The sequence below is a fragment of the Myotis brandtii genome, unplaced genomic scaffold (genome assembly GCF_000412655.1).
Source record: "Myotis brandtii unplaced genomic scaffold, ASM41265v1 scaffold422, whole genome shotgun sequence".
NCBI classification, from domain to species: domain Eukaryota; kingdom Metazoa; phylum Chordata; class Mammalia; order Chiroptera; family Vespertilionidae; genus Myotis; species Myotis brandtii.
The window spans coordinates 713126-729157 of NW_005366171.1; the positions used below are offsets into that span (position 1 = coordinate 713126).

At 48.5% G+C, this 16032-nt stretch overlaps 1 protein-coding gene across 6 annotated transcripts in view; it reads left to right on the plus strand.

The window, feature by feature from the left end:
* Positions 1 to 16032, plus strand: part of PPFIBP2 (PTPRF interacting protein, binding protein 2 (liprin beta 2)) — a 130106-nt gene that overhangs the window by 107337 nt on the left and 6737 nt on the right. For 4 of the 6 annotated variants that reach the window (XM_014545818.1, XM_014545820.1, XM_014545821.1 and 1 more), the window contains 13 exons: positions 292 to 367; positions 1755 to 1843; positions 3558 to 3625; positions 5129 to 5186; positions 6328 to 6369; positions 9362 to 9500; positions 10637 to 10669; positions 11091 to 11232; positions 11982 to 12110; positions 13946 to 14096; positions 14385 to 14496; positions 14730 to 14818; positions 15130 to 15252. In XM_014545818.1, coding sequence (XP_014401304.1) covers positions 292 to 367; positions 1755 to 1843; positions 3558 to 3625; positions 5129 to 5186; positions 6328 to 6369; positions 9362 to 9500; positions 10637 to 10669; positions 11091 to 11232; positions 11982 to 12110; positions 13946 to 14096; positions 14385 to 14496; positions 14730 to 14818; positions 15130 to 15252 — 1251 coding nt within the window. The remainder of the gene's footprint in view (positions 1 to 291; positions 368 to 1754; positions 1844 to 3557; positions 3626 to 5128; positions 5187 to 6327; positions 6370 to 9361; positions 9501 to 10636; positions 10670 to 11090; positions 11233 to 11981; positions 12111 to 13945; positions 14097 to 14384; positions 14497 to 14729; positions 14819 to 15129; positions 15253 to 16032) is intronic. The other 2 variants (XM_005873934.2, XM_014545819.1) reach the window with 1 other exon arrangement.

Below are 16032 nucleotides of genomic sequence, written 5' to 3' on the forward strand. Positions count from 1 at the left end.
AATTTCCTGCTTCTGGAACTGTTTCAGCCCCTAAAGGCTATGTCAAGAAGGGTCTGTCTTATGGTTGGAGATTGGACTCAGCCTTCAGGGAGAGGCAAGAGTGGCTGCAGCCTCCTGGGAGGCAGACCACAGAGCACCCGGCTCTGGGAAGGGGCCTGGACACTGTGTTGAATGCTTCTCAGGTTCCCCATGGCACCTCCTCTCAGTGGGCGCAGCACATAGCCTGGGCCCGGAAAGAGCTCCTGAGGTGCCAGTGCTGGCGCTTACATGTCTGCCCTCGCACTGCTGCAGGACCACCGGATTGAGGAGCTCGTGGGGCTGTTAAACCAGTACCGGAGGGTGAAGGAGATCGTGCTGGCAGCGCAAGGTAAGAGCCCCATTTTCTCCCAGAGGTATTCCAGCTATGGGGTTACATCCAGGGGCAGTCCCACCAGAAGATTCTTCATCTTCATTTGGGGACGACCCTTTGCTGGAGAACGGAACCGGTTAGACCAGCGGTTCTCAACCTGTGGGTCGCGACCCCTTTGGGGGTCGAATGACCCTTTCACAGGGGTCGCCTAAGACCATCGGAAAACACATATGTAATTACATATTGTTTTTGTGATTAATCACTATGCTTTCATTATGTTCAATTTGTAACAATGAAAATACATCCTGCATATCAGATATTTATATTACGATTCATAACAGTAGCAAAATTACAGTTATGAAGTAGCAACGAAAATAATTTTATGATTGGGGGTCACCACAACATGAAGAACTGTATTAAAGGGTCGCGGCATTAGGAAGGTTGAGAACCACTGGGTTAGACGGTCCTGAATTGCAAGAAATGGGCAGCTGTGAAGATTTCCAGAAATTTTGTCAAATGGCCCTCAGTTCAGAACTCTCAGGGATTGTCCAGATCACCAAGAAAATGCAGCCTTCATATTGAGCCCCTGAGAATCCAACCCTGGGAGGATCTCCTGCATCTCCCCAGGTTTCCCCTGGGAGAGTCAATGAGGGGAGGGCAACCTGGATCAGAAATCATCTCTTTGGGGATGAGAGTTTGTCCACCTCCTGGAGAATGTGAAACTCTCCCAGAGGACGCCCAGGGCTTGGTTCCCACAGGAAGTCACAGGGCAGAGAGAGCTGTTTGCATTTCATATTTGCTGCCCAGACTGACTGCAACGTGCAGGCAGCATTCATGTTCTTATGGGCACAGTGGGGCATGTGCCAGGCTATCCACTTTGTTCACACCATTGACCTGGGCTCCCATCACAGATCCCAAGGAAGCAGCTGTTTCATAGGAGAGGGCTGCTTGGAGGATATTCAGGAATCTCTGATTCCGGCTGAGCTGCTGCTTCATCTTAGGAACAAACTGGGTTGTGGCTGACTGGTTACCACCTTGCCCACCCGCCTCACCCCACCCCCACATATATGTCATTGCTGTTTACGTTTTCTGGAATCCTTGGAGACCTTGGGTCAAGTCACTCTCAGAATCTGATTGCCTGGGCCAAGGAGTGAGAAGGTTGGAGAGGGATACTTCGGGGTGCCTTCTCTCTGTTCCACACAGGAGCTTTGACCTTGAGATGACCCTCCTGGCAGCCCATGCTCAGATGCCCTGAAGAATCTTCCAAATCATGCTCTTAATGCTCCTCTGTATATTTCTTAGTCTTTCTTGGTGAAGGAAAAAAAATATTAGCATTGTGTGGTGCAGTTATAATTTCTGAACAAAGGACACTATGTGATCATCTTTTCTGAATTAATGCTCCCAGGGCCTTCAGAAAGAAATCTCTCAATCAATGAAGAAGAGCTGGAGGGAAGTTTCAGAAAGTGGAGCACTACAAATAAAGGCCCCGAAGAGGTGCTGTTTCCATCTGGAATGTGGGGTTTCAGCAGTTCCCAGGGGTGTAGCCTGAGCACAGGGGAGGATCTAGGCAGGCACCTGTCAGGTGTAAATCTTAACAAGTGAAAATTGAAATCAGTGGAGCCCAGAGGCCTTGGGGAGAACCCTGAGGGCAGCCAGGGGCCCAGGCACAGGCCTGTGTTTGCTTGGGAGGCACAGCATAGTGGATACTGGACATTCAAGGGTAGGAATTTTTTTTAAATTCAGTTCCTCGTCTTTTTGTATTTCCTGTCTGGAGTGTAAGCATAGTCCAAAAGTGTTGTTGCTTTTACTTACCCATCTGTTTCTCCAGAGTCTGCAACAATGCCTGGTACCCAGTAGAATTCAACAAGTATTGGTTGAATGAATGGGTGCGTCTTGCTCATTTAGAGGAGCAGCTGCCAGTTTTGAAGTCCTACATCCCTACTTCACAAACGTCCCCTGGGGACCCAAAAACCAGCATGGAGATGTTCTTTCTCCTCTTTTCCTTGTTTAAAATCTGCCCCTATTATATAAATCTCTGTGGACTTAGGATCAACACAAATAAGCACACAGGTAGAGAAAGGGCTTCAACCTAGGATCTTAAAAAGTTCAAGAAACTCCAGAACAGCCATAGAGGATCTTAGCGGTCCTGCTCAATGCTTTTAATGAAGGAAAGTGTAAAGTGTCACCCAGTGACCCAGTTACCTAGTCAAAGCAAGCGTGCCGGACTGCTGGCGGTAAGAAAACAGCAGTAACTGATACGTGCTCAGTACCTCTGAGTGTCACTGTGATGAGCACTGTGTGTGGCTCACCTCATCTACTCCACTGCAAGGAGATGGTAGAACCTTGACCTAAAGCCAGGTTTATCTGACCAAAAAGCCCAGGCTTTACCAACTGTACTATAATATCAGGCCCTTCCTGTAGTAGACCAAAAAGACACTGAGCTCTAGAGAAAGGAGGTGGTCTTTGCAGTCAGTCTGTTCTTATACACCATTAGCTCATGTCCATGCCACCTGTGACGCTCTTTCCTCTCTTGGTGAGCCCACACTCAGTTCTTAAGATTCAGCTCAAGTTGTCTTCCCTCCAAAGCCTTCCTAACCTTCCCACTGGTGAGAGGGAGCCCCTCCCTCTCCTCTAACCTCATGTTATGTTGTAGGAATTGGTGCCACAAGGACATGTTGCATTGATCTGTCATCCTAATTAACTTGTCTGCCACCCTGATGTGAGGAGTGCTGGCCTTATGACAAGCACAGGGCCTGGCAGGTAGTAGATGTTGCTCACGCTTGTTGAGTGACTCTATCAATAGCAGAGTTGCTCATTGCAAGCAACAGAAATCTACTCTGGCTAACCTTGGCCTAAAAGGAATGTTCTTGAAAGGGCTCACTGAATGAAAGGAAAAGCTGAAGGACCAAGCTCCGAAAGGGCAGGAGCAGCAAGAGCCTTTGGGATTCAAGTCTCGGGCCTCTCTTGTCAGGACTCTGCTCCCAGGATGTGAACTTTGGCCCAGGAAGGAGAGGCAGGTTGGCCTGGGTTGTTTCTTACACCCACCTCCTTGGTATCTTGAAAGAGCAAAGCACCAGAATTGATGGAGCTACCGTGGCTGTATGCAGGGGAAGAACTGTAACTCCCCAAGAGAAATCATCAAAGAAGGGGAAAGGGTGTTTCCAAATAGCAACTGTCCTCTATGATGACTCATCTCTTTCTGGTGCAGATGCCTCCAAGATGTAGCTCTCCTGTAGTGGGGCCACCTCCACTTCCACAGAAATCACTGGAAACCAGGTAGGAGGCTCAAGCTGTGGCCTCAGGCCCACTCAGGGCTCCTGACATGGCGGGGACTGGCCATGCATTGTGAGCATGACCACCATGTCCTGGGAACACCTGCCCTTACACCATCAGGACAGCAATCCAGGCCCTCACAGTGGCCAGAGCAGGACCAACACCATGGAGAATCGCAAACCATGCCTATCAGCCCTGGCCATAGAGGGGCTTCCCTTCCCCCAGGCCGAGGGTCTGGGTCACTGTCACTGAGAAAAGACCTGGCCAGAGGTTAGATCCTCAGAGGAGAGGTGGCTGCACCTTATCTGGGCCCTCCAGTGGCTCATCAGAGTGGAGAGCATTCCATGATGTGTGCCTGTCATTTTTGTCAGGCCCCCTGGAATGTCTTTCCCGCTCTCAGGGTGACTCTAACCCTATGACAAGCCATGCTCTCTAGGGAGGGCCATTTCTCCTGCAGGGAAGCTGGTCCAATTGCTTTGGCAAAGCGTTGCATAGCAATGCACTTATAATCGGCTGGCCTGTGGGTCACTTGGCTGTCATCTGTCTGGTTCCCTCTAAAATGAACCTATTTCTAGTTCTCTATGTCAGCTCTTTAGAACACGTTTCCAAGTAATGGAGATACAGAGCTTCACTGCCAAGAGCAGGCTGTCTGTCAGCCAAGGTGTCTGGAGACAATGGCCACAAGCATGATAGAAGCTTCCCCAGATGGGCGCTGAGTCTCCAGAGCTTGTACTCTCAGAAACCCACTTTCCATTCCCCCTGAGCCTCTTAGCCCCAGAACAAACAGTGGTGTCAAAGAGGGTGACCAGCCAGTCCTTAGTTTAGTAGAATAAGAATTTGGTTTATGAGTTCACTTGGGAGAAAGTAACTCACACTGACCAGACTCACAAGAGACTAATGTACAACAGATGCTGACTTCTTCATATGAACTGAGAAATACTACGGCCAGGGAGAGACTTGTCACAAGGTAACCCTTGTGACCACAGTGGTGTTGCTTCTTCTCTCTCCAGTTGGTGCCCTTCTCTGTAAAGTAGCCCCTGTAAAAGCAAATTCTTCTGAGCAGACTGGAAAACTCTAGCAGGTCATGCTTTGGAAGTGGGGATGGCTGATTTGCTTATCTCTGCTCTAAAGTAATTCTTCCCCCCTGGGTTACTCTCAGGCTCAGACAGGGCAGTATTGGCACCTTCCCTCTCTTTGAGTCTGTTGACTTTGGTCTTTTACGACCACAAAACGGTCAGCTCACATTGAAACAACGGAATGGAATGTTTTTGCTTTTGATTTGGATTTAAGCGATGCTTTCATGCCTTCACCAACACATTGTCCCACCAGACTATCCCTGAGATGGGCCAGTCTCATTTTATATGCAATGATTATGATGAGAGGGTGGCTTTTTCCTGACCTTGACCCTAAGCCCAAGACAGACTACTGGTTAAACATTTGGAATGTTCTCTGCATGAATACTATGTACCTCCTTCTCCAGCAACTCTTTCTTACGTGTTTTTCCAGGGCTCAGAAAAAACTCTCCTGTAGTCTAGAAGACTTGAGAAGTGAACCTGTGGATAAGGTCAGCCCATCAAACTCTCCATAAGACTCCTGAGCTACTTCTCTGTGCCCAGCACAGTGCTGGGACACAGGCGAGGTCCCGGTCCCCGCCTTGTAGGGCCTTTTATAAAATTAATGGGGTGGCAGGAATTATGGGAATATCTTGAGAAAACCAGTCAGGTGTGGTCCAAGGCATCCTAGCGGCCAGGTAAGCCAGGAAATGCTGCCTGGAGTTGATGAGAAAAGATACCGAGGTGGGCAGAGGCAGGTTTTGGGAAATGGGGAGTATATCAAACCCCAGGAGACCTTGAATACTGGCCCGGTATCCTCAGGGCACCATGTGTATTGCAGAGATTCTAAATGAAGTGATGCGGATAAAGGAGACGCTCCCAGGAGTGAGCTACAGGATCCTTTAGAAGATTGTAGAGAAAGTGTTTGTAAGAGTTTGGAAAGATGAGGAGGGCTCTGTGGCCCTTTATGAGGGTAGCCCTTGACCGTGTGGGTAAATCCTGAACTGGAGGAGAGTGTCACAGGCTCTTGAGTGAGGACATTGGAGATCAAGGGGTTCTGCCCTGATAGAGCATCTTCCCTGAGCCCTGCAGCCCAGGATCCTGTGGTCTCCCGCAGTGCACCAGCCTCCCTGGTGATACCGTGGAAAACCATAGAGCAGCGGTTCTCAACCTGTGGGTCACGACCCCTTTGGTGGTCGAACGACCCTTTCACAGGGGTCACCTAAGACCATCCTGCATATCAGATATTTACATTACGATTCATAACAGTAGCAACATTACAGTTATGAAGTAGCAACAAAAATAATTTTATGGTTGGGTCACAACATGAGGAACTGTATTTAAAGGGCCAGAAGGTTGAGAACCACTGCCATAGAGGGTAGAGGTGGCAAGAGGCACAGGCCCATTCAGTAGCTTTGCTCCCATGCTCCTTTGCCTCTTGCTTCTCCTAGTCAGATGCTGGCAGCTGCCCAGGACATCTGTCTATATGGTTGGACAGTGATTCCTGTTTCCTGCCATGGAGGATGGTGACCTGGCATAACAATAGGGAGGGAGGGGATGAGCCTTGTAGATTCAAGCTGGTCCTGAGTTGTTGGTGACTAACACAGGTCTCTTTTTCTCCATGTAATTGAAATCCTCCTTGTCATTCCATAGTGTGTCAACGGAAACAAACTGTCCCTGGTGGGAGAACCCAAGGTACGTTAAATGCATGTCCCTCTCACCTGTATGTGGTTGTATTGCTTTTCATTTAGCAAGTTACAGCTTTTGTAATCTTAAAATATGTCAACTCTAAAGGTAAGAGGGTGAGAGAAAAGACAACGTTGCCCATTTTCTTTGTATGTGCACCCTGCTATCTTGTGTGCTTTCACCTCCATTATCTGTGGGGTAGGGTTTCCTATATCTTCTCCGTTTTATAGGCTCAGAGAAATTCATCTTCAACCAGGCAGCATAGATGCGATTACTGGAAAGGGGATATGGTCTCAGCACACAACTAGAGGAGGGCGACAGCGTTCACTCTTTCTGTGCTGATATGCCATGGTTAAAAACCCAGGCGTCTGTTCAGCCACAGCGGCATCTAACATTGGTGACTGAGCGCTCATTACACTGTAAGACACACTGTGTTCTTTTCTAGCTCTGTCTCTGACATACATCTGCTGGGCTTCTCTAGAATGCCATCGCTGATCCCGGCTCTCCCTCTGGAGCCCTGCTCCTGACAGCTCTAGGATATAAGCCCCTCGGGCCCTCTCTGAGTTAAACATCCTCTTCTCATGTGCACAGATCACAAACCTTTGGCATCCCTGTTCAGTCTCCTGGGATCAGCACTATTTCCTCAGTGTCTCCTCCAGCTGTGCCCTGGACCACACTTTGTGATGTTCCTGATGAGGTCTGTCCTGTGCCCTCCCATCCAGGGACTGCTCTGGTGGTACTGCTGTCACTCCAGGCTCTGGCACACGACCTTTTCAGTGCCTGTTTACGGGCTCTGAGGCGGGAACTGTTATTCTCTATTTAGAAACGATCAAAGGTTCTGAGAGGCTAAGAGAAAGGGCTCTGCCTACGTTGGTCTGACTCAACGCCCAGGCTTCTCCCTCTCAATGTGCTGCCTCTGTGCTGGGCAGTTACATGCTGCTCCCTGGCTGGGAGTTCATTCCCCACCCAGGCTCCTCCCTCTCAATGTGCTGCCTCTGTGCTGGGCAGTCAGTTACATGCTGCTCCCTGGCTGGGAGTTCATTCCCCCATAACCAGGCTTACTCTTCTTGGAGACCAGGGAAGCCACTTGATTCAAGCATTTCTGTTTCCCCTGCGTCCCATCCTGACCTTGCACAACCTTCACTCGCAATGAGTCCTTCCTTCCCAGCTTCTCTTCTTGGCTAAACAGAGCTAAGAGCCCTTTCTGTCGCCTTCAGCTCTTTCTCACTCATCTGGGCCACCTTGGAAGCCCATCCCTTGGGTTAGATCCATGCGCTCTTCACATCTCAGCTCCTCAGCAAGTTCCCAGAGCAGCCCACGTCAATGGCCTCGGTTGCCTCTGCCCTTTTTAGGAGGGCATGCGTGTTGACGCAACCAGAAGTCTGTTTTGAGCACTCCCCGCCCCCCACTCCCTCCACTTCCATATTTCCTGTATATTATGGAACTTGGAGTCAGGCGCTTCAGTTTTCTAAATTGGTTGAATTCTGCCTTTCCCACAGTCAGAAAAAATACGGACTTCCAGGGTACAGTCCCAGGGGGGCTGATTCATGGGACCAGGCTGCAAAGTGGGGATTTATATGGTTTTTACACATGCCCCAGGTGATGGGGAGGCAGCCAGTCCATGGACCAGCATTTGGACACTGTTGGGCTTGAACACATGTCTGTCCTTTCAGGCCCAGGCTCTACCTATGGGTCACTGTGAACTTAAAAACCACATGGTCTCCATCTCTCAAGGTTCTGATGATTTTGACCTCACCAGCCGTTCTTTCAGAATTATTTGAGAATTTCACTTTTCTCATAGTTCTCCTTTCTGAACTTCTTTATAGGACATTAGTATTCAGGGTCCAAAGAATGAATTGGATTTCAAACAATTTCTAGGACATGGATTTATAAGCAAACTGAATTCAGAAATGTATTGGGCACTTGGCTGTTAACTAAATGAAACTTCAAAAGATATCTCGGGGACCCTTTCCCCCTCCCCACGTGGGAGTCTATTCTGTTACTCTTTCTCTCTCCCCATATGGGAGTCTGTACTTGTTCTTCAATAAATCTCCACCTTTGCTATACCACTTTCTGTTCGTGGATTCATTCTTCGATTCCGGCGTCAGTCCAGAAGTCTCCTGTTGCTTGTCTGACTCGTCTGTTTTGAAATCGATTTTGTCTTTCATGTTACTTTTCTTCTGAGTCCAAGTGATTCACACTTGACTCCCTTGGTAATGTTGCTTCAACTTTTCTTTTTCTTTTATTCTCACTCAAATGCATTGCACTATGTTTCCCTCATGTTTGTGAATTTAGGGGCCATTATATCTTTCTTGACCAAATAAGTACAATTTTTCTTTCCCTTCTAATTAGCTGTTTCTTTGGGACACTTTCTATGGCCAGGCCCATTGCACTGGGGCTAAACCTCATGCAGACCATGATCCCAAGTTCCTAGGGGACTCTGTTGGCATGTAGCCCTCTTGCTCATTTCCTGTGGTCATCTCCCCTGAGTGCAGTGTACCTTCTCTCTTTGCCTTAATCTGGTATTTTCCAAAATTAATATTTTCATAATATAGAATTATTAACATGTAATATAGGTGTAATATATTATCATATTAGGTGTAATATATATTAGTTATTATATAATAAAGCAACAGCTTTTAATATAATTCTGATTTATTTATTCAAAGGGCTCAAAGGGTAATTTATAGCTGTTAATTCATTGAGCCTCTGAGCGCTACACCAAATGAAAAGGCCTCCTTCGCATCTCTCCTCTGCTTCCTGCTTAGTCAGTTGCAGTCAGCCCTGCATTTGGGCTTTCCTCCAGCCTGTCTCACTATGTGGCCTCAGAACTCTGATGCCCTCTCCTGGCCTGCACTGACTGACCTCTGAGGGGTCTCTGAGTCAGCTGGAGTGAAGTTGACTCCTGGAGAATAGGGTGTTGTCCCTGCAGCCCGAGGTTTCCTAGTGGGGTTTGAGTCTGAGACTAACGGCTAATTCAACATCTCTCTCCTTCCAATAGGACAGCACTTTCCTGGCGGAGCACAAATACCCCACGTTACCTGGGAAGCTTCCAGGAGCCATGCCCAATGGAGATGCTACCAAATCTACTCCCACCACCCCCAAGCTTGACCCCACAGGCAACAGCCTGCGGAGGCTGAGTGAGTGTCCAGGCTTTGGCACCTCCAGTCAGTGCACGAGATCCTGTGCCACCACGGCAGCCCACAGCTGGAGAATGAGGCGGGCGGGCAAATGGGACAAGTCAGACCACTTCCAGAGACTCTGGCTCCCTGTCTGGACACAACGTTTCCTTCAGTAAACATCTTAGAGCCCAGAAAACCAGGGTGTGCACCCACCCTTTCTTTCCAGCTGTAATTACTCCAACCCTATCTCTCCCATTCCTCCTCTCTTGAACCCCTCCCTGCCCTTCCCATCATTCCTCCTCTCCCTCCTTCTGAGACTCCCCACTCCACCCTTCCTGTCCCTGCTCTGCCTCCTCTGTCCCCCTGATCTCCCCTTTCCTGTCTCCCCTTCCTCTCTGCAGCCTCTCTATTTCCAGTAGGATGGTATTATGGGCTCTCCCGAGGGAGAGCATTTCCTTAGAGAAATGGAATCAGTGGCCAGTGGGCAAGGATGCCAGTGCACAGATATCCGTTGGATGCTTAGGACCCGAAACCGTGGAGGTCTCTGCTGCTTTTTATGCAGAAGAGGCCATCTTTCCCCTACAGCATCGCATATCCATGGGGCCCGGGAGGGAATATTCGGGTCCTGGCAGAGCTCTCCTACCCCTGACTCCTCATCCCTGGCTATTCCCTGTGCCAGCCCTTGTATTGGCGTCTGTCCTTGGCCAGTTCTGCCTCTAGCTGCAGGAGCTCCAGATAAGCCCTTGAGTGAGTATGTCCTGGTGACACTCAGACTTGGACCTGTGGTGGCTTTGGACATTCTAGTCTGACGGAGTCCTGGCACCTGCACAAGCGTTGTGGGGCCGGGTGTATTCATCCCTGCCGCCCTTCCTCCCTCTCCCTACCTGTGGATACCTCACCTGCCAGGAAGTGGCTCCAGGGGTGTCCGGTCCCCTCACCTGAAGCCTCCTCTCACTGCACCGGCCCTGTGTGCCGAGCTTAGTCACCATTCCTCCCCTTCCTTCCTCGTTGGGATTATTTTTCTTCCTGTTTGAGTTTTTCTCTCTTGCTCGATGACTTTTGTTTATTTCTTTGCTTCCCTATAACTCTGGTGGGCTGGACTTGGGCCTCTGTTGCTTCTTCATGTGGCTTCTCTGCTTCTTGGTTGGCTGGAGATCGTGGCCGGAGTGTCAGTGCCCCCGTATTAGGTACTGTACCCTTCCAGGTGAGGTGGAGCGTGACATGCCCTGTTTCCCTACCCTAACCGTCCCTTCTGAGCATGCAGCCAGGTACCCCTCCTGCCTGCATTCCCCAATCTCCCTTGGGAAAAAGAAAGCACCCTCCTTGTTGGAGTTACCTGCAAGTATTTGGACCCCAAACCCTTAGAATTTGAAGGCATTAGCTCACCCAGATTTGAATCCTAAACCTAAGTCGTTCGAGAGAAACCTGGAGTGTGCTCAAGCCCACTACTGAGGTCTTGTGGTGTAAAGTTCTACCCTGAAGGCAGAGCTGGGCAGACTCTTCCCAATGCCCACGGCCCACGGGAGGATGTCCAGGCCTGGGGGAGAAGTTTCTGAAGGTCATGGCCCTTCCTCTCATTCACACATCATCACATTCTTTCAATCTCAGGAGACACAGAAAGTGGTTGGGATGATACTGTTATGGCCAACGACTTATCATCCACGTCATCTGGTACTGAGTCGGGTCCCCAGTCTCCCCTGACACCAGATGGTAAACGGAGTCCCAAAGGCATCAAGAAATTCTGGGGAAAGTAAGTTTGTGGTGATTGTAATTATATTGCTTGGGATTAATATTCTTCTTGACTGGGCAAAGAGTCTGCGTAAACCCCTGTGCAGTTAAATATTAGAAAAGCAGTGAAAATAGAGTGCTCCAATTTGCTTGGGATTAATATTCTTGACTGGGCAAAGAGTCTACGTAAACCCCTGTGCAATTAAATATTAGAAAAGCAGTGAAAATAGAGTGCTCCAAGAATTTGAGTGACTTCTTTTAGGGCCCAGAGAAAGAGAACTGTGAAAGACATCCATTAAATATAGCCAGTTACCTTACATGCCATTCATTCTACACACCCACCCACCCATTCCACACACCCTGAGCACATTCTCTGCAGCTCAGCCACATGTGCTTTGGGAGAGACACATGTATGAGACTGCTTGCTTCCTTTTTAGGGGTCAGTCTGTGTCTTAAGACATCTTTGAAGATAGGAAGCTGATTGCTTGCTGGCCCAAATGACCCAGTCTGTGAAATGAGGCAGAAACCAGCACCAACCTCCACTTTTACTCCCTAAGGGAGGGGCCCAAATCCCAGAGGCAGGGTTAGAATTGAGGCTTGGGTCTGGCCAAGGAGCTATCACAGGTCATGATCCTTGGCCTCTGGGGAGGCACCGGGAAGCAGTGCCATTGAGTCCTGGGTCTGGCTTGTGTGGGCCGGCGTAGGAGGGAGTGCGCCAACGCCACGCTTCCAGGCTGTCCCTGACAGTCTCCATGGATGCTCTCCACACAGAATCCGAAGAACTCAGTCAGGAAATTTCAACACCGATGTACCGGGGATGGCGGAGTTTCGGCGAGGTGGGCTCCGGGCGACTGCAGGGCCAAGGCTCTCTAGGACAAGAGACCCCAAGGGTCAGAAAAGGTAAGGCTCCCTCTAGTCCATCTACAAAGAACTGTGTGAAATCCTGGCCAGGGTGGAGCGGGGCCAGGGCCGGACGTCCCAGGGAATCCAGGGGTGGAAGGCAGAGCTTCCCAACCTTTCCCCGTTGGACGCGGGTAGACCTCACTCATGCTCATAGGCACATGGAGGAAGAAGCAAGAGTGTTTTTTGTTTGGTGTTGTGTTTTGTTTTTTTGTGTTTTTGTTTTGTTTTTGTCATTCTGACCCTTCAAGGAAATCACTCCTTTTTAACAACTCAACAAGGCATCAAAAAAAAATGTTTTTTTAACCAGCATGTTAGGGGTACTTTCTTGGAAGGAACCTTTTGAAATATCTAGCCTTCTATATATTCCATAAATCACCATTTATTTTTTTATTTATTTTTTTATCTTTTTATTTTTATTTATTTACTTTTTATTGCTTAAAGTATTACAAAGGGTATTACATATGTGTCCCTTTTACCATTTATTTTTAAAAAATGAATATAGAGTTGCTTTGTCAATTTCTTTCCTCTCACCTCCTCCCAAAGAAGACTCTATGGGGATTTTAAGTGTGCCATTAATATTCACACTTTACATGAAAAATTGATGTCTCTAAGAATTGACGGCTTTGTAATACCCAGGCATCCTGTCTAGAAACACGATCTGGCTCTTCATTTATTCATGTCTTTTTATGCTGCTCAGTTGGATGTTACAATTACCACCTCCCCCGTCCCCGCAGGCGGTGACTCAGGACCCACACATTCTTTGAAAAGGCAGCTCCTAGACATTTTATCATTTTGGTTGCTATGAGTGAGATTTTTAAATTATTTTAACAAAACATGTTAGTGTCTGTGCACTGATGGTATATAGAAAATTGTGGATTGATGCATGTCATAAATATTACATGTGTGTGTATTTTATAACTAGCCACCTTACTGATTCTCTAGGGTTTTCAAGGTGGACAGTCTTCTGAAAAGAGTGGCTTTCTTTTATTTTTACCTTTCTAATGGCTATACTTCTTATCTTTATTTCATCTCTTCCTATACTGCCTACAGGTCTCAGTTATTAGTGCTGATATTAGCACTGATAAAAAGTATGACTTTTTAAAAATATATGTATATATATTTTTATTGATTTCAGAGATGAAGGGAGAGAGAGAGAGAGAGAGAGAGAGAGAGGAGAGAGAGAGGAGAGAGAGAGACATCAATGATGAGAGAGAATCATTTATTGGCTGCCTCCTGTACATCCCACACTGGGGACTCAGCCACCAACTCTGGAGTTGAACTGTGACCTCCTGGTTCATAGGTCAACACTCAGCCACTAAGCCAAGCTGGCTGGGCTTGCTTTTTTATTGGCTTCAATGTGAATGCCCCTAGTATTTCATTAGGTATTAGCTGTTGTTGATTGGAGTGTTTTTGTTTGTTTGTTTTTTAATGTTAGAGAACTGACCCTTTTTTTCTAGTTTTCTGAGTGTTTTCCTAAAAGTGGTGTTGAACCCTGTGGAAAACATGCTTCAGTGTGGCTCTTCGTCCTAATGGGGCAGGACTCTGGGCTTGAGGCACATGTGCACATGTGCCTGAACCATGGCACACGTAAACACGCCTCACAAGGATCGTGTAACAGCCCCATGCTCTCAGCAGCTACAGACTTTAATTCATACCAGCTGCCACCGGAAACTAGAGACCACCTCAGAGGAGTGTGTGGAGTTTTTTTCAACTAGATCCCATGGTGGGGAGTGTTTGTTAAAACATAGTCCCCCTCTTTGTGAGGCTCAGTTACGTACAGATGGAGCCTCAGGCCCCCCACTCACAGGCAATGCTGTCTTCCTGCTTCCCAGTGACCCCAATGCCCCCTTCGCCCAGTGGACTACGGAGCGCGTGTGCTTGTGGCTGGAGGACTTCGGCCTGGCTCAGTACGTGATCTTTGCTAGACAGTGGGTGACTTCTGGCCACACTTTACTGACTGCTACCCCTCAGGACATGGAAAAGGTAAGAGCTGAGCCTCCGGGCAAGGAGATTCCCATCTTTCCCCAAACCGATGCATGGGAGGTGAGCCTCCCCAATCGTCCTGCACCCCCACTCTTCCACCCCCCCGCTCCACACACAGCAGAGTGGACAAAGCAGGCCCAGACTCCCTCTGCTGCTGCAAATGGATCCCTTGTCGCTGTGCAGGATTCTGCTGCCACCCAGGTGGAATATCTCCACCCAGACACAGCGTCCTCTGAAGGTTTAGCTGCCCGCCGAAAATTCACATCTGTCTTCATCTTTCAATTTCAGGAGCTAGGAATTAAGCACCCTCTTCACAGGAAGAAGCTGGTTTTAGCAGTAAAAGCCATCAACACCAAGCAGGAGGAGAAGTCTGCACTCCTAGACCACATCTGGGTGACACGTAAGGACAGGCTTATGTGCATTGTTTCTGGCAGCTCCTCCGGGAAGACGGTTTCCCTGGGAATGTGTGTCTCAAAGACGGCTGTCTTTTTGGGGAAGGCAGGCGGATTACTAAACCTTATGGGGAGTCCAGCCAGAACTCCAAAATGAGCATCTGCTGCCCCCTTTCCTGTGGCACCCACATTCTCCCATCCTCTCGAATTCTACCTCATCTGTTTCCTCCTGTGTCTGCAGGTTGGCTTGATGATATTGGCTTACCCCAGTACAAAGACCAGTTTCATGAATCCAGAGTTGATGGACGCATGCTGCAGTACCTGACTGTGGTGAGGGTTTTCTCTTTCAATATTTCACTCATCCCTGTGAGCTCTCAGCTCAGGTGTCCCTGGGGTGGCTATTTTAAACTTGATTCCACCACCTCCCTCACATCCTTAAGGTCTGAAAATCATGTTGTTTGTCACATAAGAGGTGCCAAGTCGCCAAGTCCGAACCATTGTGCTAAGAAAAGCTGTTGGTGTGTCCATGTGCACCTGCCGAGATGTGGTTGGCTTGTCTGTGTTTGGTCTGAGAAGGAACTTCGGGGGTCTTTTGTCACTTTGGAAACTCTGGTTCATCAACCAAAACTTTCCTCTTCCAGAATGATCTACTCTTCTTAAAAGTCACCAGCCAACTACATCATCTCAGCATCAAATGTGCCATTCACGTGCTGCACGTCAACAAGTTCAACCCCCACTGCCTGCACCGGCGGCCAGCTGATGAGGTGAGGGCGGGACGGTACCTGTCTGGGAAGCCCGGAGCCAGGACAGCTGTAAGATTGGGTATAAGAAAGCAAGAGTAACATCATCACGAACTGGCTGGGGGTTCTTTCCTTTGCTAGTGCTGTGTGGTGCCCCAGATACTCCATGGTCTATGCTTTGTGCCCCACAGGAGCCACCAGACCTTCAAGTTCCCACCTTCCCTTGGGGAGACACACGCTGTGGGCCAGAGGGCGGGAGCAGCAAGTCCTTCACAGCCATCATAATAATGAAAGGCGAAAGGAAATGTGCAAAGGAGAGAGAGGGAGAGACAAAACAGAAAGATGGGTGTCAAAGGAGGCAGAGGAGAGGAGACGAGGAGCCCATAAGGAACCAGACATTTTGGACTAGATCCCCCTATTGGTAGATATGAAATTAACTGACCTCCAGTCCCAGGTGCACCGGGGATCCATGAGCAGGTTTTTTTCTAGAGAAGAAATTGTGTAGTTAAACACAGGAACCCAAATTCTGGAGAAGTCCCTGATAATGTTCCATGAACCTCAGAGTTCCTGGTGGGCCCTGAAGCTAACGGGGTGTGACTACACCCCGTCCTCCATGTTCCTGGGAACTAAGTCTAACTGCTCTAAGATTAACTCGGCTTCCTGAGGGACTAACAACGTCTACCCCTACCCTCCATCACCTATTCTTTCCCTGTTCAGCAAATATGTTTTCTATATACCAGGCACATGCTGGGTATTTCAAAGACCCATTGCCACTGGAGAGCACTTAGGCACAAGTATCTTTAT